At 39.0% G+C, this 26,615-nt stretch overlaps 1 protein-coding gene across 2 annotated transcripts in view; it reads right to left on the bottom strand.

Moving 5' to 3' along the window:
• Positions 1 to 5,808: 5,808 nt before the first annotated feature.
• The window catches only part of AKAP7 (A-kinase anchoring protein 7), an 88,947-nt gene continuing 68,140 nt past the window's right edge, over positions 5,809 to 26,615 (bottom strand). The window contains exons 8-9 of one of the 2 annotated variants that reach the window (XM_040598364.1): positions 7,431 to 8,062; positions 6,983 to 7,094 (exon numbers count right to left, since the gene is read on the bottom strand). In XM_040598364.1, coding sequence (XP_040454298.1) covers positions 7,860 to 8,062 — 203 coding nt within the window. In that variant the 3' untranslated portion in view covers positions 6,983 to 7,094; positions 7,431 to 7,859. Of the gene's footprint in view, positions 7,095 to 7,430; positions 8,063 to 26,615 lie in introns of both variants that reach the window. The other variant, XM_040598365.1, reaches the window with a different exon arrangement.

Consider the following 26,615-nt stretch of genomic DNA (forward strand, 5'->3'; position numbering starts at 1 on the left):
CACTTACCAGAGATAAAAGTGGTCTTCCAATGGTCTGAAGTTACAGGATAGCAACAAGACAAAACAACACAAATTGATCTGTGGCTTCTCTGTGCTTATCTTTTGTGTCACTGCTAAATCCAGTGATGTCCAGTAATGTGTTGTCTGTGTTATTTCAAAAGCAATAAACCCTCATATACTAAAAATGCAGAAATGTCTAGTATATAATTAATTAAGTTAATTCGAGAGACTGGAAAGTTTTGTTGAGAAAACATTGCGTAACTTCATTTCCTTCTTTTAAGGTACAGATTAGGTGGGTGTCCTCTATATTTCAGTGCTTTTCCAGTTTCTAGAGAAAATATTACTATGCCTACATGGAAAATTACAGAATACAAACATAACAAAAATGCCAGGTAATTTACAATGAATGTTAGCTTGATGAGCAATGAATCTATTTCTATGTGTCTGCTACATCTACCACTAAAAGCAGTTTCTGTTACGTGTTTCCTTGACTAACACATTTTTTATGGTTTAAGCCTAATAGAGCTATACGTATTAGAGACTTGTCCTGCACTTGAAGTTTTGCTGGGAAGGGTGAAGTTAAGCATATATGGATTTACTAAAAAATTAATCTGCTTTTTCCTTTTCGTACCTTCATTTTTGAAATGTCTTCCTTACCTTTGTAGTATTACTCATTTAGGATGTTGGTTTAGCCATTCTCCACATATTCCCTTTGTTAGCCATCATTCTACAAATGATACATGATAGATACATCTCGTTTTAGAGCATAATGGTAAAGCAGTTTTTCATTTATCTGGCTATCATATTTGCTTGATGATTCTGCCTGGTTTTGCAGTGGATCTTTTTTGGTAATACCTAAATAAGTTTGCTGACATTATCCGTACAAAGAATAGATATATTTCCTCTTACCCATGATTTGTATTCCGATTTCCTGTACTTTTCAAACATAAAGTCATGCAGCCAGCAGCTTGATGCTGCAGCCATCACATTGAGGCATTTGCAAGCATTCAGTCATCCATTTGTTTCTGGAGGAGGAAGGTTTGTTTCTGACTCTGCTCCCCTGGCTGGCAGTATGCATAACCTAGAATTTAAGATTACTTGTAGTTAAGCTCCGTAGCTGTCTCTGCACATTTAAGGATTTGACTTCTTAGTCCACTTTGATTTCTAAACACAGAAGTCCAGAGGACCTGCACAACATTGAAACATATTAGTAAAAGGAGTTTCAAATGCATGCTTTCTTTGCTTCTTCCTGCTCCTCTAGAGATCATCTCCCTGAGCTCTTCTTTGACTTCACTTTGACTTACCCTCTATCCAGCTATATTTCTTATAGCCCTTCACTTCAGTCCTCTGCCAGAGTGTTATTTCAGAGCCACATGCTTGTTCAGCCTTCCCTCTCAGATGTATTTGGTTGGAAAATGCGACTGAGAAATGGGACATTTGCCTGTCCAGTACAGCTGAGTGACAAACACAGGTGTGCACCATTTGACTGACCAGATGCAGAGAACGCTATTGCTTTGCTTCATTTCATCCTTTATTCTTCTAAACACTTCGACTTACAACATCTTTTTTACACGTGCAGCCATGTTCAAATTTTATTAGTAGCTGCTGGCATATTTTTTTTTTGGCTTTGTTTTTCTATTACATTTTGGTTGTCTGAGTTATGACTGAGTTAAATCATATCAGCGTGTTTTCTTCATCTTCTCTTCTGACCATTTCATCCCTGAAGTTCTCTGTATGTCTGGGGGAGGAAAAAAAAAAAAGAGAAAAAAAAAAGGATTCTGAAAGTGCAATGCTTTCTCTGACTTTTAATTCAAATTGTAATTTTGCTAAAAGAAATGCCACTGGAATCTCTAGAGCCAATTCTGACCTTGAAACATCTCTGCCTTTCTTATCTGAAAAAAAATAATATTTCAAATAAGCTTCTGCTGAAATCCTCATGTGTCATTACTTAATCAACTTCTTTTAACTACCCTAATTCTGCATTTTTGATTGGTTTAATTCTTAATCACCAAGAGCAAAAAGGGGCTTTATTTTCCAGCAAGGAGGAGAGTCTCTTACAAGAGACAATTCCACGTCCCAGTTTCTGCTAATGCATTTTGCATCCAAGAGTCACTAAACAAAGCACGTAAACAGCAGTGGGAGCAGAGACCAGAATTCAGCAGTCAAACACCAGCCTCTTGCTGCAGAAGTATTTGCTTATCAATGCCAGAGTGCCCTTTTTGCTATGCCAGGAATGACAGGCATATCACTTTTTGTTTTCCTATGTACTGTTCTAATTATTGCTCCACTATAAGTGCATTTTATTTCTCAGCCCAGCCGTCTCTCAGGACTGATTTTCATTCAGTACAAATGTTCTCATTATAAAGATTTAACATGAGGAGAATATAAATGAGAAGATGAATGCATGCTAAGAACTTGCTTATACAGAAACTGTATTGATCAAAGGAACAGCAGACTAAAACACATGTCAGCATTAACATGCTCCTATTTCCAGGGTTCAGGGTTTCCTTTCCCATAAGAATGGTGTGACTCCTTGCCTCTGAAACCAGGCCAGCATAATGATTTTGTTTAACGAAATAAAAAGTGCAAAGCATCTCTGTAGAACATTATGGTAAGGCACTAAGGAGCTCTTTGAAGCAAATGCACCTTCATCAGAGATGGCCCTTTATCACTAAGGAAAAAACTTACGGAAGAATTAAAATTCCAAAAGGTTTTCACAAATTAAATTACTATGTGATCATGACTTACAATTTTCTTAAAGCTAAAATGACACTTACTTTATCCAACTGCTCACTAATCATGCAGCTGATCCACTCACGTCTTGGTGCTGGGAGGTTATATCCCTTGGGAACTGCTTTTGTCTGGTGATTTTGCGTTGTCTCCGCTGCCTCAGATCAGGCAGTAGTCACCTCTAGATAAAGACCTCAGGGAACAGTCACGAAGGCCCTCCTCTGACCTCTGGCAGTTTGAATGAGACCAGAAGTGTCTGCAAAGACATCAACATCTTTGGCATCTCAGTGACAACTTCCCCCTCCTCCAAAGGGATGGAAACAGCTGAAAGCCACGGTACTGATTCAATCCCTCATATTCTCAGGCCCAGACAATACGCCATTAACAGCTGAACAGAGGCAGCGGGCATTCACAGATAAAAGACTACTTTGAAAAAGATTGTGCAAAACAAGTCCCAGGCTAGAAGCAGAGTGAAGCAACCCTGAGGTGTGTGGCTACCAGACTCTACCTGAGGCAACCAGATTCCCTTCTGGCTTCCATGAGACTGCAGATGGCTCTGCAGGGTAGTATTTCATCTGTGGTGAAAAAGTTTCAGTTTACACTTCATTTCATGAACATATTCTCAGACATAACTGATTTTAAAAAGTAAATGTGTGTTTTTACTAAACTTAACTTACAAGCTCTATTGAATGCAGTGGCTATGCTCTTTTTTTTTTTTTCTTTCTTCCCTGCTTGCCGAATACAGGAACATGTAGGACGTATCTCAGGTCTTTTATAAAATCAGAATTCTAACAAGAATGAGTCATGTCTAGACTGACATAAAAGTGAAAAGTATCATTCTTGTCAGCAGAATGAAGCATGGCTGACGGTCTTTGATCCATGACACACTTACATGGCCTTCAGGCTAAAATAGCACACACAGAAGTGTGCACAGTTATAATCAGAAACTTCTATAAATATAGAACATAAAGCCTCTTGAATCCTAACTTCAAGATTGTATAACCTTGCCATGAAGTAGTATTTTGCCACTCAAAGCATCACACTTACTTCAGTAGGACCATTAGTAGATACAGGGCATTATCCACTGGGGGTCCCAATATCTGTGTATCTGGATATAGTGTCTGAATTTGACCTTTAAGCTCCAATCCTTTTTAGATTCATATCACCTTCAGTCAACACAGAAACACTACTGGTTTCCTTTCACAATGATCTTGATGCATATTCATCTGCTGCATTACTATTTAGCTATCAGAATGAGCATCCTTATGCCATGTTCACCTATGCTTGGACACATTGGTTTCTACAAGTCTCTTCTCCTCCGTCAGAAAATCAGTGCCTGTTGGTCAGGACTCAACGTGGATTTACCGATCTCTGTGGTCACTCTATCAATTCTTAAACACCTCTGATGTATAGCTCAACAGTGCAGACAATTTATGGCAAGGGCTGCTCAGATATCAAATGTATGGCTTCTGCAACTTCTGTGCTCTATGGCTAGACCAAGCATAGATGTCAGGAACAGTTTCTCAGTGGGTCACAGGCAGCCCAAAGACTTCCAGCTAGACTAGTCCTGGAAACCGAGCTACTGTTTTTAAACCTGTCACAGACAACTCTGCAACCAGCAGTGTAGAAACACCTGAGTATGAACAAGCCAGAAGGTAGAACTGAAAACAAAACATTGACAAGCTTGCACCATCTGTTCTGAAAGGCTAATGCTCGCCCTGAATAACTGGTGCATCACTACCACAAGACATTCCCCAAAAGAAGCACTTAATTAAAAAATAGAATTGTCTGAAAATTATTTACAAGTCTGTGGAAGGCAACATATTTATTCTGCTGTTTGCAGTCAGAGCTTCACACCTGTCAATATTAGGTTCAGTCTCCATGTATCTGCATTCTTTGGTGCTCATCTCACAGCTCCATGCAAGAGATTTATGCTTTAATTTGGCAGCCACGGCTCACTACCAGTAGGAGAAAAAACACAACAATTAAAAAATAAAAAAAAAAAAAAAAAAAAGAGACCACAAGAAGATGGGTTGTCATAAGAGAATGAATCTGGATGCAGGATCTTTTTTACCCTGTTTTGTTGTGAATAGCAGTGTCTTATCAAAACCAGAAATAAAGTCTACGGTTGGCATTTCAAAAGGATGTGAATGGTTTAGAAACAAAAGCCCTCTTCACCTTTGTGGGTCAAAACATCTAAAAAAATCAAAGATGGATTTTAGTTGCTTAAACATAGGTATCCAGTGTCCTTTTAGAGGCTCTAGACTATCCTCTAGCCCACAGTTCCTGATCCAGAAGAGCACATGCCTCCTCCCGGGTTTGCGTCGTATTTGCCAGACCCACTCTAGGCCATCTCCAATGATAGTAGCAGCCTATGTTCAGGCCATTAAGCCTCTTATACTTTCTTTTTCAGAGCTGTTATTCCTGATGACATCCATAAGAACTATGACTGAACAGAGTCTCTAATAACCAAGTTGCCTATCAAAATCTCTGAACATAAATTCTGTGATTAATTTCTACAGTTTTATGCAAAACTTGTAACAGTCATTGTTCTCAAGTTGAATGACATAAAAAAGCCGTATCATAGTAATGACTTCTATAGAGGAAAGGCAGATGACAACCTGAGATTCAGATAGAATATGATGAATTGTTTTCCTGTTTTCATAAGCTGATTGTCTGGTTTTGTGTTGTCATCTGCAAGTTGGATTTTAATTGATGCAAAACGAATAGCTGTCTCTGAATGAAGTAGTATTCAGTAACGTTCGATATGACACACTCAATTTTTGATGTTGAAGAGTGGACCTCTAGGAGGTTGTACCAATACTTCCTCCTAAAGCTACACTCCCCAGAATATAAATTAATCCCTAGAGTTTCAAAGTTTTGCCATTTAAAATATTAATGTCTCAGGACTTGCTTATCTGTGTGAATTTCTTCATATGATTTCAGCAGCCAAGCTCTAGGTCAGTATCTTGGCACAACACCTGTAGTCAACGACATGATTCATACAAGCACAGTTTCTGTCAATCCTGTTACTTGCAAGTACTTCATTTGGAGACAGGTGAATACATACACAGAGTGGAAAGGAAAAAATACTTTATTGTGAACAAGGCATGTATGAGACGCATTTCAGAATACAGCATTATGTATCAAATGAGAAGGGGAAAAAAAAAAAAGCTCTGACACATGAGTTAAGTTACCAGTGCTTGAGACCAATGAAGAATATGCACACAGCTGTTCTAACAGCACAATTCTGATACCAATCACAACAGATATTCTATAGCTTTTATGATCAGAGGCAATTTTAAACAGTTTATTAAAAATGCAAATACTGGACCTACTCCTGCATTGCTGTACATCCAAAGCTTCAGTGAATCCTGCAGGTGTGTGGAGGCAACAATGAGAGCAAACTGACACCCCACCTCAGGCAGGAGAAGGCAGAGATGGAGAAAACAACAAAAACAAAAAGACAAACCCACTGTTCTACAAAAGTAAAAAAGCAAATATTATCCCAAATATCATTATTTTCATGAGAAAACTTAATTGCAGCATCCTGACTCCATTAAAGCCATTGAAAGTCTGCCATTGAGATCAGTGGAGCCTGAATTTTATTCTGAAATTTAAAACATTCTTGCATTAGTGTAAACATCAGCAGAAACAACATGTCAGCATCTATACAAGTATTCAAGTGCTGTTTAAAAAAAAAAAAAAAAAAAGAGTGCTAACCAAAAAATGCCAGTACATATCCAAAAGGCAGATAATTAAAAGTTTTCTTTCAAATACACATTTTAAAGTACTTAAAAGCATCCATTTTTAAATATTTGTACAGCATTGCTAGGGAAGGGATCTTTGAGAAAAATCTGAATTATCTGCAATGCTAAAGGAAGGGCACAGTGTTTGCTCAGGTTTACTTAAAACCAGTATTTTTCCACTTTGGAGTTATGACATATACCTGCACATCCAAGCATGTTTCAAAGCAGTGCTGAGGAGTGGCTGTACTTCATCATGATGAAATATAATCCTTCTGTGCAAGTATTTCAGCATGATTGCTCATGAGCCATTTATACCCATCCATATTTTCAGTAAAAAAGAAAGGAAAATTTCTTTAAGAAATATTTTTTGTCTTTACATGACCTGATGAGATTTTACATCATGGCAATTTACAACCATGCATTTGGAGATCCAGAGTCAATACCACTTTTCTATTCTCTGTTAAGAGTTGTGCCTGTCTTCAAACAGTTCTTTTCTAATTTTCATGCGGATCTCAGAACTGGATAACAGCTCCTTTATCTGATTCAGTCCGGATAACAGGGCCTGTGTTTCTCTGTGCAAAGCTTCCTTTACTAAGTCTGCTTCATGGCTCTTTCCTACAGGAAAAAAAGACAATATAATACATTTTATAACAACTAATGTCACTTAGAATCATTAATGTATGAGGATAAAGAGATCGTATGTGGTCTGGACAGTATTAAGTGCTCAGCCTTTTGTGCATATTTGTTTTTTATAAAAAAGGTACTTTGTCAAAAAAATAAAAATTACATCAACAAATGCTACCAAAAAGTAAAGAACAGCACAGCGTCACATTTAGGAGAAACTCCTGTCATATTACATACTGTGTAATAGTATCTGTGATGAGTATCTGTAGTGGTAATTTTTAGCTTGGGATTGACTGCTGTTGACTAGGAAACAGCACGTGCTCTCACATGCAGTAAGCAGCCCTGTGGCAGTGCCGAACCCTCGGGTGAAGAGCATCACTTCCACTTATGGCAAGGCCTCTTCCATGGCCATCCACGACAATCCAAAATGCAAACACAAAGGGTTCAGCTTCTCTTCAAAAGCAAGGAAGGGACTCTTGGTATCAAGAGCAAGTGAAGACTGGAGCCACCTGCTTCACCATTCTTGTCTTTTTTCCACAGTCCGTCCCTCCCAGCACTCAATGGATTTTCAGCAGTGCAAGCACTTATTAAACCAGTAGAGAGTGTCCTTTGATTCAGAACAAACTTTTGATAAGAGACTCACAAAGCAGAGTGCCTGTCACTCAGCACCACTTAGCAAATTTCAGCGGGGAGCTGGGACAGGTTTTTGTGGTTATTCTTGGTGGGATATCTGCTCCCAGGCTTTCTGCACAGTGCTCACTTGCTGTTATCATCATCACTCTCATTCTTACTGCTGCTTGCTGCTTCTTCAGTTTTCACAGGGCTTCCATCAGTCTGTCTGGTTTTGTTTTGCGTTTCTTCTAAATATTGCTGTACAGCCTTCAGCACTGCATTCTCCACCAGCCTTTTGCTGAGGCTCACCAGCTCTGCATCGTCTGGCTCTGCTGCATGTTTTTCACCTATGCGTCACAACAGACAAGAGAAGGAATTCATTGCCACGGAAAGATAGCAGCTGTAATTGTATCAGGAGCCTCTGTCTGAGCTGGATTTTAAGGTCGTAGCTACTTCTTCCTGACTGTAAAAAGTAATTTCCCCCTCCTCAAGCTCTGAATCAAAAGTTTGATGAAGATGTATACAGTGTATCAGATAAAAAAATATTTCACTGCACATCTTTATTGTAACACTTCAGTAAAAGCCACTGGCTAACACTATGAGCATCCAGTTTGGAAGAGTAAACATGCAAATTTAATTTCTTCTGCCCAACAATCACCTGTGCCATCTAGGTGAAGATGAAAAACATAGTACACAATGAATTTACACTTTAGCAACATTCTTAAGTTTAGCTGCACTTGTTTTGTGATTTTGCTTAATAAATCTAAAACTCTATCTGTTTCCTCATTGCTTGTAATTCAGGAGTTTATAGCGGGGGAAATGACTTAAACACTCTAAGCACAGGTTAGAATTTTTTTTCCTAAACAAAGTGTAGAACTTTGAAAACCATATATTCCCCCTCCCTGCCTCTCTTCTGTCTTCTAACTTAAAGCTCTGCCATTGAAGGAATGCAGACTTACTCTTACACTGTTCCAGCGGCCTATTCTTAGATATTTACTGATAAAAGTAAGAAGCTGGCATTCCCTTGCTTTGTTGTATATGTTTATTCATGTGGACTCTTAACAAAATAACTGTTTACATAGTGAGGACTTGCATACACCATTACATGTATTCTGAAATGGTACTTTTCCATCAAACTTTTTCCTTATAATAAACTATATAGCCTACTACAGCATGTTCCCTTTATAAAGAATGTAATCTAGGAAAAGCAGATTTTATTTCCTGATTTCCACTGGCCATGTAATTTGCCACTTCACAATTTCTTGCACTAGGTAACTAACTGTTTCCATCTGTCTGTATTTAAAGGTCATATTTTTAATGTCCTCTTCTGGAGTTAGCATTCTGCAACCAATTCTAAGAAGCTGTTTAGTCACACACATCTGGTAAAAGAGATACTACTGTATGCTCTTAACACAAAGCTTTGTACTGTTCAATTATCTAAATTTGTTCTTTTTCATATATGTAAATGTATTCAAGTTTGCCAGCACATATAGATTATAGTTATAAAAGTTATAAAAGACTTTTATTAATCTCCCTAGTGGATTGCACAACACAGGAGTGATTTCACTGATAAAACGTAATTCATATGGGGATTCAAGGGGAAGAGGGAGAGGTAAACAAAACTCTCAGTTTTCAACGGCAGCACCTTTATTAGCTTTTAATATCAGCATCCCACTCTAGAACAGCAAGACAGACCAATCTTCCAGTTCTGGGCCTCCACAGCACTGTTATTGTGGGAAGGAAGAACTGTGTTCTCCAGCTAAAGAGCCATCAGACTAGACCTTGGTAATGCATTTCATTATATTTTGAAAAAAGTTTGGAAAAATACTCTAAAAAATATTTTTACAAGGCAGCTACGGGAATAAGTTTGCTTGAAACTTAAAAAAAACCCAAAGAAAAAACCAAACCATTAAAAACAGGTTTAGCATTTCAAGAAGAAACATTTCAGGTTAATATATGAGTCTGAGGGAGGCACAGGGACTGTTCCCCAAACTCAGACAGCTACATACTCTACGTTCTCTGGCCCACTGTTTACCACATTCCTTCACTATCCGTTAATCCTGGGTTCAAGTCTCTCCTAAGTTATATATGAGCAGCGACTCCTCCCAGCTTTTATGAATTGATCCCACATACTCCTTTCGATGCAGCCCTCTGACATGGTTATTCACACAGCTCTAACAATCCGTTCACGCAACTCTGAACAAAACCAATGGGAAATACAGCACTCAGCCACTCTGACACTTGACCCTATAGTACCTAATAAGCAGAATATGACTCATCAGTCACAGAGGTCTCCAGATACCACAAAACAGTAGTGATTTTATGTATTCAGAACGTAATTTTCCTTGTAGCACATTATGTATTATTCTTAGAGTCTAAAAAAAAGGACAGAGCTCTTTGCTCCTAAGCATTTCCACAAAACAGTTCTCAGTTATATATATGTATAAAATCTGTATCTCTGTTATTGCATGTAAAGCTTCCAAGTAAAGAGTAAAGCTCACTGTGTAAGTAATTTCTCAAGCATAAAACCAATCAGGCTACCTAAAATGAGCTTTTTAAAGCATAGTTTATATAGCTACAGAAGAATGGTTTGGGTTTTTTTGTTTGTTTCTTCACTTATTTTTAATATTTTGAGATATTGTAGGCTCACCAACAGTCTGGAGTTGAGTCTATAGCACCTCCTATGTGAACTCCGCATTCCCACTGGAAAGACATACACAGGATCTGACCTGTGAATGCAAATGTGTGCGCACCCCTGTAAGAAGAATGCCCTTGGATTCATCCATCCGGCCACCTTGGTGGACTGGCACATGGAGCTACATGATTCACTCATGCTCGGTTTATATTCTCAGACTCCCTAAATAGAACTTGTACAAGTGTCTGTGCAACACGGAGGTTTGCAGGCAAGGTAGTTGTATACTATTGTATCATTCCTCTTCATGACTGTTGACAAAAACAGGTCATGTAATAACAACAGGTATTTATCACCTATATTTACTTGAATATTTAACACACATATATCCTGTTTATGTCTCTCTCCATGATGCGTAAGCTGCTGTCTGCTTCTTAAATATGTACAATTCCTATGCAGCAGACAAAGTTTCACTGTGTAGACTGTCTTACGTTATTGGGGTTATCAAAGTATCAGTAAGAAGTCATTGTAGATATGAATGTTTTAGATTTAAAAGAGAGGTGTTAAAAAAAATAATCAGAATTGCTTTGTTTGTAAACTCTGCTTTGAAAAGGGAAAAGATGTACCACATGTGCTGTATTTGAATCTGTGCTGTGCCTCTCAGTATGGACTGTGCCACTACTTTATTTCTGTGCCTGTGAATAAATACCTTCCACTGCTTTCTCCTGCATGTGGCTCAGAATAAAAAAGAAAAAAACCCTTTGATTTTGTTTATCCCAGAATTCTATGATTTTCAAAAGATGGAAACAAATTCACAGTCTGTGTGTGTATCTCAATGCATCCATACTAAACAGTGCTTTTTATTACTGACACCGAAGCCTATCATTGTCCTGAAATGACCACCATTTTTTTTACAAAAGGTAACTAGCAACTGCACAGAATTATTCAAAAGGGGCTTTATGATCCTACAGTGTGCTGCTAGCAGTTATGGACATGAGCCAGATGCTTGCAACCAAATCCAAGTTTGGATGCAAATCCACTGCTGTATCTCTCTACTGGACTAGGTCTGCTCTCCAAGCCTACAACCCCTTACACTTCACAAGACTGATCTGGATTTTGAAATATTGCACTGGAACAAATGAAATTTTGTGGTGCTGGTACAGCATTTTGTAGGTACAGGTACAGCCTGTTTTAGAGTCTATGTGGATATCTCAAATTCAGAGAGATCCCACTCCTGTTTATGCTACTAGTCCATTTTTTGAGAGACTTAATTGAAGGAACCAACAGTGGATCCCTATTACAGGAAAAGCCAATTTTACAACATTTTACCAGCTACACTCCAAGACAATGTCCTGCAATCCTTGCCTCATGGCCTCAACACACTGCTGGTTTTTGTTTTGTTTCAGGTTGGGTTTTTTTCCCCACTTTCAACAACCTTTCACCACAACAAAGTAATGTCAACCTGTGGCAAATTACAAAGGAGATCCTTGATATTTTGAATAGGTGACTAAGACCAGCTGGGAAGTCCATACTCTGGCAGTAGAGGTTACAGTCTGCACCCGGGGGAGGGCTGTGATAACAGACATGCCTGTCTACCTTTTGGTTCATCAGTTTTCTAATACTATTTCTAAAAACTCTAGAAACAAAACAACCATGAGGGACTCGGGCAATCTTTCAAAAACTAAATTTAAGAAATGACTTCTGAAGGCTGGAAAACTTCATTTTTCTGCTTACACTGTGCCTCTTACTAACACCAATACAGTGGGCCAAGTTGCTGTTGCATACAGGCAAAACTTTCACAAGACTCCCTTACTGTGGTGACTTCTCAGTGGCTCCAACTCATAATAATCCCTCACCATAAAATAACTCATTATTAATCCCTCCGTACAGAGGCAAAAACTTTGCTGGTGTGCAGTATAGTGGGACTAGAAGGAAGGAGACAGCTACCCTAACTATTGATGGACCCAAAAACCTTCAGCAGATAACTAACAATCACTTCTGCATACAATGGGATTGGAGAAAACAAAGGCCAGCCAATAGAACAAATTCCAGATAGATTGTAGTATGTGAATTCATGCAGCTTGTGATGTCAGTCATTATGCCTTTATCGTGGTTCACTATGTCTATACTAGCAGAAAAAGACCTAAGAGTGAAGAGAGCATTTATACTCACAACACTTGGGCAGATGTAGCAGACTACTGCCATGCTGCCATGCCCAGCTGCAGCCTGCGGAAACATCCAGTTTTTGCTACACTAGACTTTCGCATCTATGGAATCTGATTCAAAATTAAATCATCTCTCCTTGACTTCCATGGGAATCAGATGAGTTTCCCACACCTACATACTGAACTGCAATGTCCCATGCATCAGACCAACGTGTTGAACATTTCCTTCACTGAGGACTTTACAGATAAATGTGAAGGCCATATATATTAACAGAATTATAGCATTAGAGAAATACCATCCCCCTTCACCCTGCAAAGACAGTAAGTCCACAATAAATTGAATAACAAGCTATAACCAGGCACCAGACCATATGCTTCCCACCCCTGCAACAGACTGTGAATGAGCCAGCACATTCAAGATCATGGTTTTGAAGTAACGAACACAAACATGAGCATGTGCCCATATCTAATCAACACAATAAGCATAGACAGGAAAGTTGACAACTCTGAATGTTTCCTCATTAATTAGGAAAGGCTTCCACAGAACATCTCTTCAGTTGGAGTGGTCCCTTAAGAAATTGGCACAAATAGCACTGAGAGGAAGGCTGAAATTATAATCTCATTATGACATGGTGAAATTTGTGTTGCTGGATGTTCCCACCTGATGTTAAGAAGCGTGTGTAGTTTGGGTCTCCTCTTGGAAATCTAACAAACTTCTTTAGTTTTACATATGTTGTTCTGTAAATATAGGATTGTTTAAGAAGGCAATATCGATCTGTCCTTTATACTGAAGGCATGGGTTTCTAGTTTGCTGGGGAAGTTTTATTTGATTTGTCCCATCATGGAATAAACCCAACAAAACTAGGATTTTCTCATAAAAAGGAAATTAAGGGTGTTGCAGCTATGCAGGAAAAATGGTGCTCTTGCCAGTTTCAGTGATGACAGCAGGATGACAGTCTCTGTGTACATGGGAAAAGATTGTTTTGTTTCAGAAAAAACTGTTTGAAGCTCAGTGATCTAGAATTTCTGACCACCTCTAACTGTAAGTGGAGAAACAGGAGGTGCTCTGCTAAACCTACAGCTTCCTTCTGTGAGCACTGAAGGGCGAGATGCCAGAGCCACAAGCCTTCAAAACAAACAAACATAAGGTAACCAAGACTCTACTCCTGACATACTGGGAGTTCTGTTACGTATCTCGGGTTTTGTTTTCCTGTTAAGAGAGATACGCTGACAGAGAAATTTCCTGACTCCCTCAAGGTATTTTAATTCTTATAAATGAATTAAGTTTAAGCAGTCCAGTGGAACAGGAAAGAAAGATAATGTAATGGCTGCAGAAAAGAAGATGGTTTAAAAAGCTGTGGATTTTACTCAGTTTTCTCACTGATACTCAGGTAAAGAAAACAGACCAAGTTACAAAAGTGATTTTACATAACCACAGGAACATCCACTGTGCATGCTGATCATAGGAGAACAAAAACATCCAGGCAGATTGTGATAGCAAACTTCCAAGCAGAATTATTCACCCCTCTTCACCACCCACAGCTCTGCCTGGTGCTAGCAGCTCAAGGGAAACAGTGAAAAGGAGATGTCTGGGCTGTCAGGGCTAGCAGGAGAGAGCAGAACAGTTCCCTCTCCCTCCAGGACATAGCCAAGGTGGACCTTCTCACTGTTTTCAGAGCCCGAGAGACAAGGCTTCCCAGGGAAAAGCTGAATTCTGGAAGAGGACAGACTCTGCTGTGCCTCATCTTCAATGGCCCTCCAGAAATAATACTGGGGATGTAAAGCATTATGGGGACAGCAGGGGTTGCTTCCCCATCAGCCTTGGTCACCAGTGACCACAGACAGCTGGATGGTCTTGAAGGCAGAAGAAACACCTCACTAAGGTCACTAAAGTGAGGGAGGTGCAGGTCCAAGAAATGCAGCAGCTAATCAAAACAGGACACACACAGATTTTAATTGCCAGAGTCCAAACATGTTGCCAAATCCTCAAGTCCCTACTTATGGACCAGTCAACTGCAAAAACTGTTCACTCACAAGCGTGATGAGGGATGTCTTAATATATATTGACCTCTCATTATTATTTCCTATCCTTCTCACATTCTCTGTGAAATTCAATTTAATTTCTTTAGGATTTATCTACTTCTATACAGCTTCCAGTGGGACACTATTTTGGCTGAGACTTCTTCATGCTACTGTCAAATAGACTAAAAAAAGCAACCTTTTTTTTAAGACAGGTGTTAAACAAGTGTTAATAAGTGAATCTTAACAAGCTGATCCTGTGTTGTTGCTCCTCCTGAGCTCAGAAAAAGACTCCGTATGAACTCATGCTGTCAGATTGTTTTCTCTGAGGAAAAAGTCATACTGTGTGAGAGACTGTTTTGAATATATTTGTAAATTATGGAGAGAAAAGTCAACTTTTAATCAACATTTCTTTTAATTATTTCAATTGCAGTAACATGAGTTGTGAAACACAGCTGCATGCTGCTTGAACTGCAAAAGGAAGATAAAATCTTGTCCAAAGAATATTAAGATATAACTGCAATTCCAGAGCATGTCCAACAGTGTCCATAAAATACTGTAATAAGGGTGCAATTTTTATGGAAACTGTCATTTGCAAAGTGTTTATAACAGCTCTGTAATAGTTCTTAATTAGACCCTACATCTAATGGAATAAGGTTAGAGTCGCCTCTTTTGGTAGGAGCATCTTACATCAGTTTGAACTAGTAGTGCAACTACATCCTAAGATGTCAAAATGGATGGGTGTAATCCTTTTCTCCAGGTTCTTGCATGAAGGAACTGAACCCACTTCATCAGTTTCTTGGGCAAAACATGAAGTTATGCATTTTTGAACATGAGTAGTATTGTTGCCATCTTTCATTTCATGGATCAAGCCTACAGAATCTGACCAGATTTGTTAGTAGCTTTAGAAAAACTAATATAACACCTGTAAGTCAACTGGAACGTCACATAAAAAAAAATAAAATCATTAAGTACTTTTCATGGCATTTCCTATCCTAATCCCCTTTATCTACCATATATTTTGTCTTAAGTAACATATTTAGCTTTATTCCTTCTTCCCTCCCTTTGTTTGTCATATAACCTCCACCTTAAATATTATTTCTTTAAGGCTGGAGTTTGATATAAGTTTTCATTCTGATTTTGTGAGACAGAGCTGTATAAATGTTCATTGCTCTACCACATATAGGTTTATGAAAGGTCTGTAAATACGAAATTTACTTTTGACACTTGGAAAGATTAGTTCATAAAAGTTTAGACCTCTCTTTAAATGCTCGCTCTGGGCCCATAAAACTACTGCTCAGGACCCTCTTTAAGACAAACTTTTCCTCAACTTTAATTTATCTCTAAAAGCCCAAATATACTCACTTGCAAGAGCAGCGGATCTTGATGTCCAAAGAATAATATTCAGGCAAGATAAGCAGCAAATTCAGATATGTGTTTGATCATAAAGAATTGCTCTGTGTCATGGGGGTTTTTTGGTCACTTCAGCCATATGAGATCAGAAATTATATGAAGTCACAGTTAAACAGTTAAGAATGCTGAAGGTATGAGTACAGTTCACTTAATCTAATTCACAGGAACTTAAAAATCGCTGCTAGAGTACAGCATAAAGAGAGATCACTAAATGAAATCTGTGGATGAAAAAGAATTGAAACATTACCATGTCATAAAACTAAATTTAATGCAGTCAATCCTTCACATAAAATAAGCAGACTTTATAATCAAGGACAAGAAAAAATGAAAGAAAATTAGATGGCAACATTAATTTTTTTTCATCTTACTTTCATTAGGAGGAAGAGCACATATATCTTAAGTTGATGAACAAGCACCCAGTAATCAAAATTAATGTTATTCTTGAGTCTGCTTCATTAGAATCAGGGCTCAATTATTCTTTGTTTATACCAGTGGGGCCTTATTTCCACATTCTTCCTATGCTAAATATCATATAGTTCTAAAAGCATTTTCTTTGTGGAACAACACAAAACTCCCTAAGAATGTAACCAACATTTCCCTACCTAATAGCAACACTTCTTTCATGAGAGAAATACCCTACAGCTCCTACACTGAACTCTAGCAAAAGAATAACTTCCTCTCTGTATTCCCCCACATTTCTACTTCCTCAAACTCAGTGACTCAAAGCCTATTCTAGCAGCACCTCAATTAAATCAATCCAGAAAAATTTGTCTGCTATGCCAGAAACCGAACTAATTCTCACAACTTTTACCAACTTACACTCTGTAACGTAAAGGATTGCTCATTACCGTGCCTTAACAAAAAGACTGTTCCCCTCAATAGCAAATTATATCATTCATGATTTTGAGATTTCCAGAAATGGGTAAACACAAACAATAGTTGCACGGCACAGCACAATGTGGTTTTAACTCCAAGAATGCAGGTACAGCTGTACATCAGAGGGTTATGTGCCGTTACCATGCAGGACACCAGAAGCAGTAACCTAGAGCATTTGAGAATTAGCCTGTCCTCACAACCTAGGTGCAGAACCACGTCGATCCAGGTATCCCACTGCTGATACTTGGACAGAGCTTACCATATACCGTGTTTTTATCCAAAGTGTAATCCTGTAATCTCTTCATATTTCATGCCTTCTATAGAGATTATGGCTAAAAAAGGACCAAGGGAATGAAATTAACCTTTCAAAGCAAAATTATGCACTGCTTTGGAACAGTTACTATTATTATTCACTTGCGCTGAAGCAGGCATTAAAGGCAATGCCTCCATGATCTGGGCTGGGCTACACCAATCCCTCTGTCTTTATTACACCTGGCTCTCCTTCCAAATTATAACAGAACATATACACAATCTGTGAATAGGGCACACAGGTGGGGTCAACTGGAAGTAACATTTATTGCATTAAATCAGAGGATCAACAGTGTTTCAAAACATGCAAACACTATACCAACTTCATTTTAGAAAGAGAATGGTAATCCCAGACTTTAGGAGGGCGTTCAATCACTAGAACCCACCCTAGTCACAGGTTATATTTTGTGGAACTACAAGAACAAGCTTCTCATTTTGTGCTGGAATGTCCTCTCACATTCTGTAACGATGTGTATGTGAAAAGTAAACAGGGAGCTGAGAGGAATGAAAACCTTTTTTATAGCATCAGGCTATACTGGATGGTAATGGACTTTTAAGACAGAAAAAGATGTTACTTATTTGCTCATTTGCCTCAGCCACAGTAAGTGCTGCAGAAAACATGACTGATACTTAATACGTTTTTGTTCAGTCCTCATGCTTTGTACTAAAGTGGAAAATTGAATAAAATGTCATTTAAAAATTACTGCTGTGATGTGAAACAGAATGAGTAACACGAAAATAGGGCATGGTATGAGACGTTTCTCCTTTTAGCAAAAGGATACAAGTTCTCTCATGACAGCAAATGAATTATCCATGCCTGAAGAATTTAACTTACAGGAATCTCAGCAAGTGCCCAGATGAAGTTCACCTGAGACTGGCAGATATTCAAAGAGATTAAGTCATCAGCAGAAAAGATAAAGTTAATGGTGGATTTTGAAATTTTGGGGATTGGGAAGCAGAGGAGATAGCTAATGAGTGAATTGTCTCTGTACCAATTTAGGACAGCAATTCCTAAGGTTCAGAAGAGTTACAGGCAGGATCAAGAGCCTGACAAAAGTTCAGCTGCATGTGCTAACATCAGAATTACAAGTTTAAAAGCACCAACTATTGTAAAAGTTTGGCAGTGCCAGATCTATCACTGGTACAGTATATTTTTTAGCTACTTCAGGCCCAAGGACTTAGTCTTAAGTCAAATGCTTATCAGTTGAAGGTATCTAAATTTTAAACCGTATTTGCGGCATCCAGTTAATTTTCCATTTTTTAAGGCAGGATAATGTCCTAGTACTTTCTCCATTGTAACTTCCATAGCATCATATACAGCCTTATACCCCAAATTCTTCTAAATCCCAGTCTCCTCTGTCAAATCTACTCTTCAAGCTTGTGGAAACAGCATCACTCAAATTTCAGGAACGGCACTGATTATTAGGTAAAAAACATTAAAACAGCAATAATCAGCTGCTGAACAAGGTGTCAGTATGCCTTACTATCTCATTTTCCACTTTGCCTATAACAATTCCACAAATAGTAACAGACCAGTGTCATCTAAAGGACAACCCCTCACCTGACCAAGGACCTTTGTTTGTGTTGCTTGCTTTCTTTGTTTGCCTTGCTTGCTTTGTTTGTCTGCATTAATCTGAAAATCTTGGTCACAGTATTGCAAAACAGAGACTCTCTGCAGTCCAGCATCTGTCACCAACAGGAAGCTCTCCCTGAAATTTATACAAAATGATCTCATACTTATTTTGCATGATGCAATAGAAGAAATCCCATGCTATCTTAACAGTTGCTTAATCACGTTAACCAGTTCCTCTTCCTGCCTTCTGGCTTTGTAGCTTTTTTCCCCCCCAAAATAACTAGTTCCTACTCTCAGAGCACATAGGCTGTCCCCAAGACGTAGCTCTACAGGCATTTTCTCGAAGTGCAGCCTGGGCTCCTACTGTCATTTGTAACATTTTCAAAAGAAAACGCAACCCTTACTCTAAACTTCCTCCTCTGCTCCATGGTTGTGCCTCTTAAGCTTCTAGGACAAAAGTCAGACTGTCAGATCCAGTGCAGATCTAGCTAGCACTGCATGCACACCATTTGTGCTAAAAGGTTGTAGGTCTGGTGGCACACAGTCTTGCTGGAGGAGAAAAAGAAAAAAAGAAAAAAACAAACCCAAACCCTATTTCTTTCCCAGAGGTGAACCTTTTCCATAGATGAAACCTGTTCCCCCCACCTCTCTTCAAAAAGGACTCAGTACAGCCTCCTGGTCATTCCAGGTCAGTATGGAACTGTCATATTTGAAAGTCTGATTATTTGTCCAGATTTTGATTTCTAGAAACCTTTAATGAAACAAAATAAAATAACCTATTTTCTCTCTCTTAATTACATGATGTCTTTGAGACAGGCTGTGCAGACCGATTTTATAATTTTAATTTTAGTATTTTAATGGTTTCTGGAATAAACGTTAAAACATGCCTGCCTGCTTCCAGGAATACCACTCTCCATTAGAAAACAAAGCACTCAGCTAGCACTAAGCATCACAAATAAGGCAGCCTAAGAGGGGGAAAAAAAAAAAAGCACATTTAAAACACCAGGTTAGGAAGAAGTAGACAACTACCACATTTTGGTTGTATAACACTTTTCCACTCCCAACTGTGGCTGTTCTATTTCTGTAATAGATGTTTTTTCCATATGTTAGTTTCTACATTGTGAATGGCTCTGCTCTAAGCTCACAGTGATTAGGTTACAGTAGGACTTGTCATACAGCAATACAATAGGTCAAAGCAAATTAGTATCTAAATTGGGGTAGCTCTTCACACACAGTAACAGAGAACGGTATTTCATCTTTAGCATGTCACAGTTCTTACTTGGCTGTAACACCAACTTGCTCAAGCATCACTTTTGAATAGAGAAGGAGAATTCAACTTAAATTCTGTCTCGACATTTGATAAAATATCTGTCCTCACAGTAACAAGAAAAGCACCTCCAAAAGCCAGTGTTCCATTCAGAGGTACCTGGCTATGCTTACACAGATGAGTTCTACAATGCCAGTACTTGTTCTTTGGGTATGAGGCCAATTAGTACAGAGAAGCTCAGGCCCATCCTGTCCAGCTCTGACAGCCTTGGAAACGACACAGCTGCATCTAAATGCCTGCCGGGAATGGACTTGGGCTGGTGCTAATTCATAGCCAGCACCCAGGAGTTGCTGCAGAAGGCGTCCTTTTCCCATGGCCAGAGCTGTGCCAGGGTCATGGCATGGACAAGGCAGGCCCAGTGTGCAGGTGCATCCCCAGACACCCCATCACACAGCGCACAGGAGTCCAAGGCATGCAGAGCGGTCTGCAGAGCCAGGGTGTGTCTGTAGGCAGCAAAGCTGAGAAGTACGTTGAGCCAAATTCTGCATTCATGGAACAGTTACTTCTGTGGATTTCTATTGGCAGAGGTTTTGACTTGTAACTCCAAAGCAGCCCAGCACAAATGAAAACAGAAACAAACTAAGAACGGTTTCAGAGAGTAATGCAGTAGTAGCTAGAGTAACAAGTGTGCCAGAAGACAGGATTTGGCTTGTGACTCCAGTAAAGCTGAGGGAACAACACAATTTCCATTTCCTCTTCCACTACAATGAAATCCTCCTGCTGTAGTCCTGATTTAATCTCCAGAAGTAAAGAAAAGGAAAGACAAAATTCATAACTCTAAGTATTTTGACTGTCCGATGCTTTTTTACTTTTCAGGGCAGGCCTTAACAGCGCTTCAGAGAACCATGCTGCCCCTGCTACTGCTTGGCGAGTTAACAAGTGACACAATTTGTATACTGAGTTGAGAGGCACTGGTCAGTAAATTGAGAAAGGAGTAAATAATAACGCATACGAGCAACTGTACAAAGGGGATTTCCATTATACAGAATAAGGTATTTGGATGTTGCTCACTGGAAATATAGGGCAGCTTTTAATATTACCTGATATCAATAGCCTGTAGTTTACCCTTTGGAAATCAATAAAAAAAATGTTTCAGACTTTGCCCTATTCAGTAGCATGCCAGGGTAAAGCAAGCAGAGCTCCTCTGAGAACCCAGTCTGTTGCTAAGATAATTGTTAAAATATCTTAACAGCTTGAAAGATGTAATATCTCACACCTAGGTGTATATGGGGTGACTACCAAACATATTTTCCACTAATGAGCAATAATGTTTAACCTGTGTACTGACAAAGGTGTGAGAAATCTAATAAACACTTCATCTTCTTAAATGGAACATCTGTATATAGGACAATCAGTGAAGTTACTCTCTTCAGTTCACCCAAGGCATGTGCATGTATGCTTCCAATGTCTTTTGCCCTTTATTCTCTCTCCCTTTCAAACCCAAAAGGATATGGGACAGCAGCAGACACACTGCTTAAGCAAACTAGTGTAAATGCAGAAAATTTAAATGTGATCTTACTTTCCTTCCAGGCTCACTCTTGCTTTAAGAAATAATCTTGGAAGTCTCTTGCAAGAGGCGTGGAAGCAGAGTACTAGCCTGATTTTGAATGCCCAGGGCCGAAACAACAGTACTTTACGCAGGATCCTTCCCTTGCTATGTATGTACGTACAAAGAGGATTCCAGATGGAGTTGGCAATTTGTTGGCTTGCCATCTGAACCAATCTCTCAGATATTATTTATAGAAGGTCTGCTTTTAAATGGGCTAGCTGATATTCCCATCCATCTCACTGCAGCCCTTGACTCCGAGGACTGCCAGCAGACTGTCACAGCCACGACACTTGGCAGGCCGGGTCCTCAGTTGGTATAAATCAGCACTATTCTTGCTCGCTGCTGCTAAGCGTTTCACTTGACATTTTCACTACTGCTTGATTCGTGCCCCAGATAATTTGTCTCACTTTCATGATTTTATTTGCATCTTTAGAAAAAATCCTTAAACACTGTTGCTTCTAATTTAATATTCCAACTGAGGTGCCCTTTTGGACAGCTTCCAAGCACTGCAGTACTAACTGGTATATTATCCTTGAAATTCTTATTTTTAGTGAACATAAGCATTTTTAAAATTCCCAGTTTGGTTAATGTACACTGGAAATCTTTCTGTGATTTTATCACTACCAGAAAAGTATAATTTTTATTATATGGAAATAAATATGTGGACAAACCCAACATGTATTATTTATGTTATGTTGCAAATTGATAGACAATAATTAACTGCCAATTATTTCACCTTTACAAAAGATTAAAAGCTATTACCCATTTACAGCATATTCTAAGAGAGTTATTCATTTCTATGCCAGTTTTTGTTCTAACTTTATGCTGGAGGTTTACAAAAAAACCTAACTGCACTTGAAAGATTTGGCCCCATGAGAAACGGTATTCACCATTCTTTGGTTTGTACTACTGTTTGGTTTTTTTGAACCAAGCAACAGCACAATTTGAAATGTTACATACAATTTTCAGCTGTAATCTGCCACTGCAGCTGGTGGCCCACTGAAATGCCCAGGGCTACCTGAATGCTATTGCAGCCATATGGAGTGTTTTGGATATATTCTTGGGCCTTCCCCACCATCACCACCACCACCATCCCCCCTTCAACAGGGCAAGGAAATGACCTATCATGGATGGAATTTAAACTGGTATCTATAAACCCCAAGAAATACAAGGTTCAACTCTGTATCTACTGAAGCTTCCTGTCTCTCCAAACATTTGCCAATCAATTTAGTTGAAGGAGCTCAAGAAAATAATACTTTTCCTTTGGAATCTGCTTGTTTATTCATGCAGTTCTTTGAATGAAATACCTTCCGGAAACAACGAATAAAATGTCTGGCTAATGTCACAGCTAGAAACTTCTCCACATAAGCAACTTTCCAGTGCATTACTTCCCCATGTGGGCTGCCTGACCTTGTAGCAAAGTTACTTGGCCATAAATTTTAATACAGAGAGCAAAAGCAAGAAACCCAGTGACAGAAATAATTCATGGCATCAATGTGCAGTAAAATAAATATTTTAAGAAAGGTCCCTCTCCTTAACAGAGGATTATTCTTTCCTTTACAATGCTGTACATACAATAGCAGCAATGCTGCATAGTACTGATCACTGTCTCTTACTGTGTTTTATTTCCACCCAGAAAGCATTGCATAACCATAGTATAACTAAGAGCACATTTTTCGCAACCCCCTCAACCAGCAGCCTCTGTTAGCCTGACAAGCATGCTGACTAGTTCCAGCAGTGGTGACCTTTCTTTGGGCTCACTGAGATCACAGGCTCAGTTCCCATAATTTGAAAGAAGCCTTCAGCTGTAAACAAAACAATTTCAATGTTGTCTCTCATCTTTGCTCAATGAAAAATATCCCATAACAGAGTTATCCACTGCAGTACTAACATGACTAAACAGTGAAGAATCTGCTCTGGTATAATTAAATAAGATTATTTTACGTAAAAATCCACAAATGGTTCATACAATGCCCTTCACAGCAGAGATTAGGTATAAACTTGCATCAGTTGTTTCATTTTCTTCCATGGCTCTTAACATTCCCAGACCGGCACTAACTAACTACCGCTTCTTTGTCAATAAACTCATTTCTGGATTTTTCAGAGAATTATGCTTTTGCAGATGAGAAGAGGGTGGGAAAACATACAAATATGAAGCTAACCTTGTGAAATGTAAGCATGATAAACACTACAAGACTTTGGAAGATAGCCAACCAACAAGGAGCACAGCACTTTATCCTGTGGGGCAGCAGCTGTATGAGGCAATATAACCAGGAGGGAGGGCAAAAGGGAGATACATAGTCCGTACACCTCTCCAAGATTTGCCCTTCCAACTGTTCTTGCTGCAGTTCCTGAAAAGCATTGGACTACAACCAAACAGGTCCTCCTTGTCGTCTCCATCTCAGTCCAGGGTAGGTGCACAGACACCATTTCACTGTCATGAGAATGCTGAACTTAGCGGGAAGGCTGACCCATCTGATGTCTACATGATTTAATGTCTGATCCACAAGTTATCAGCGGATCAATCTGCACAGAAACAGAGCTTATTACTTTATAAACAGTAAATTTCTTTCATTGCATCAAATAGCACAGTTTTACTTTATCTCAATATAAATGTTACTAATAGAGACTGTTGAGAAAGACACCATAATCAATCTATTTTGGTCAACGTCCCCTGTCCCCGCACCACTAATGCTTCCCTTGTACATGGAAGGCTTCAGCTCCTTGCAACCCCAGCATCCTCTGATGGCAGCAGGAATGATGCTGACATCACCATATGCGCACATGTTCACAAGGTATCAAGACTGCTCAGCACTTTGCAAGACTGAGCACGTGTATTTCTGAAGCAACAGGCATTTTTTACTAGATCCAGTAATATAGTGGAACAACTTATTGTGGCTAAAGGATGCTTACTGTCCTCTGCTCCAGGCTTTCTGAGGATTCCTTAGTTTACTTCAAGCAAATTTAGACAGGTTAGTCAGCCAATGATGGAGAAGTGTTTAACACCACTGGGCTGATTTTGCCTGAAAGGAGTGCTCAATAACCCTCTCTGCTATAGATCAGCGTGCACAGCATACCACCACTGTACATGGCTGGGGATGGTAGCAACAATGACTACCCGAGATCAGCAACATCTTCTGTCAGCACTTCTGCATCTAGGAGAGAATGTGGTTTTATGGCCATAGAGCCATTATTGTTCTGCTTATCTAACAACTGCCAGCATAATAACTTTGTTTCTATCAACATTTATTTGTAACAAGTGATGTTAATTAGTACTGGGTATGACCACACATTTCTTGGTAGAACTCACTATGAAAGATGGCAGCTTGTAGCAACCCACCACAAAGTACAAGCAGAGTTCCCAAAAGCACAGCCAGATTTCACCTTGATAGTCTTATCAGAGAGGCAGTCATGGCAAAGATCTCACAAGTCCCACACAGGGGGTAAAAAGGACTGTGATCATAATGAAAGTGAAAGCAAAAGACAAGAGTTTCCTTATGCCCCCTCTGCCAGTCATTTAAACAGATATAAAAATATATATATATATATAAATCTTTCTCTCCCAATGTGTTTGGGACCTAATACAGTTGCAGAGGTACTGGCAGTAAAGTAATAGTAGCAGGCAGAGGACGGCACACTTGGCCTCAGCATGGAAAATACATTTTCAACAATATAGGAGGATTCTATGCAAATACTTCTGCAAAATATTATGCACCATCTGATAGCCAAAAAGGTGTTTATTTTTTCCCACCTATGCAAAATGATGGTTTGGCAATTACACTGACCATAAAAGACATTAAGCTATTCACCCTTGAATACTTCAGCTAATGGACAGTCTAGATACAGACAGGAACAAACTGACCACAAAAATATCCAGGAGAGAATTTTTCAGAGGGTCTTAACCATCAGTGCAGCCATTTTCTGCAACCACCTTCTGGTGGCATCAGTGGAAGACAGAAAACAACCAATACATTGCACCAACAGCAACCTGCCCTTGGGGTCTGGGCAATTCTCATCTTGCTACACAGTCACAAATCACTGGAGGCTGGTTCTCTGCCGACACTTTTTGAAAAGTGACCAAGTTCATTACAGTTCCAACTCCATCAACACAAAGTCAGTTTTAGCAACCTCATCTCCATTTCAAAGTGTCTCATCAGGGTCTTCCGAACATTTTTATTGTTCTTTTTCCTTCTCGTCTTCTCTTAATGTGATCAAGAAGCGTTGGCACCTGTCCTATCACGGAACTAGTCACCTATACCAGTTAGCTAGTCCTATTCTTCTGCTTGCTACAACTGAAATGAAATATCTTTGTAACTTCTCATGTGTAATTCCTCAAGTCCTTTAATACAAACAAGTTTGGTCAAGGGCTTTGCTTGAGTTTCTCAGTGTACAGTAGCTGCGGATCACTGTGCTCCAAAGTACTCCCCAATAAGGCCTTCCGCCCCACACACGTCTTAATTTCATACTTACGTGCATGTTAGAGAAAGGTGAGACTTTTAACCAAATTTTAAATTTTCACTATTTTAGAACAGCTACAAATTAACCTGGACATTTTTTTGATTATGAACCAAAGAACTCCTTGTCTTTGTTCACGCTTCTTTTCAGGAAAAAAGCAGTTCTGGCACATGTCTAAATATAATATATAATAAACACTGCTGCTTCCCCCCCCCCCCCCCCCCCCCATCAGTAACATAAATTAATAGGCAAGGCAATCACATTTGACTTGACTCATCTCCAGAATTTCTAGTTGCAATTCATTTTATACAAAACATCCTGCCAAGAGGGTAGAAGGGAGCCTAACATCTGCAATTTAATAGATTGTACAGCGGAACAATCTGCTGCATACTCATGAAATAGTAAAATGTAGCCTAGTTTTAAAAACTCTACAATTCTATGCTTCAAAATTCCTTATACTCAAATAAAAACCGGTACAAAAATTAAATTCAATAAACTAATTTCTGTCCCTGGGCCATATAATGCTGATAGGATTTAAATTTGGACTTACATATGTAAATATAAAGAGCGAAAAAAATGTAA

Source organism: Falco naumanni, chromosome 6, assembly GCF_017639655.2.
Source record: "Falco naumanni isolate bFalNau1 chromosome 6, bFalNau1.pat, whole genome shotgun sequence".
Lineage (NCBI taxonomy): Eukaryota > Metazoa > Chordata > Aves > Falconiformes > Falconidae > Falco > Falco naumanni.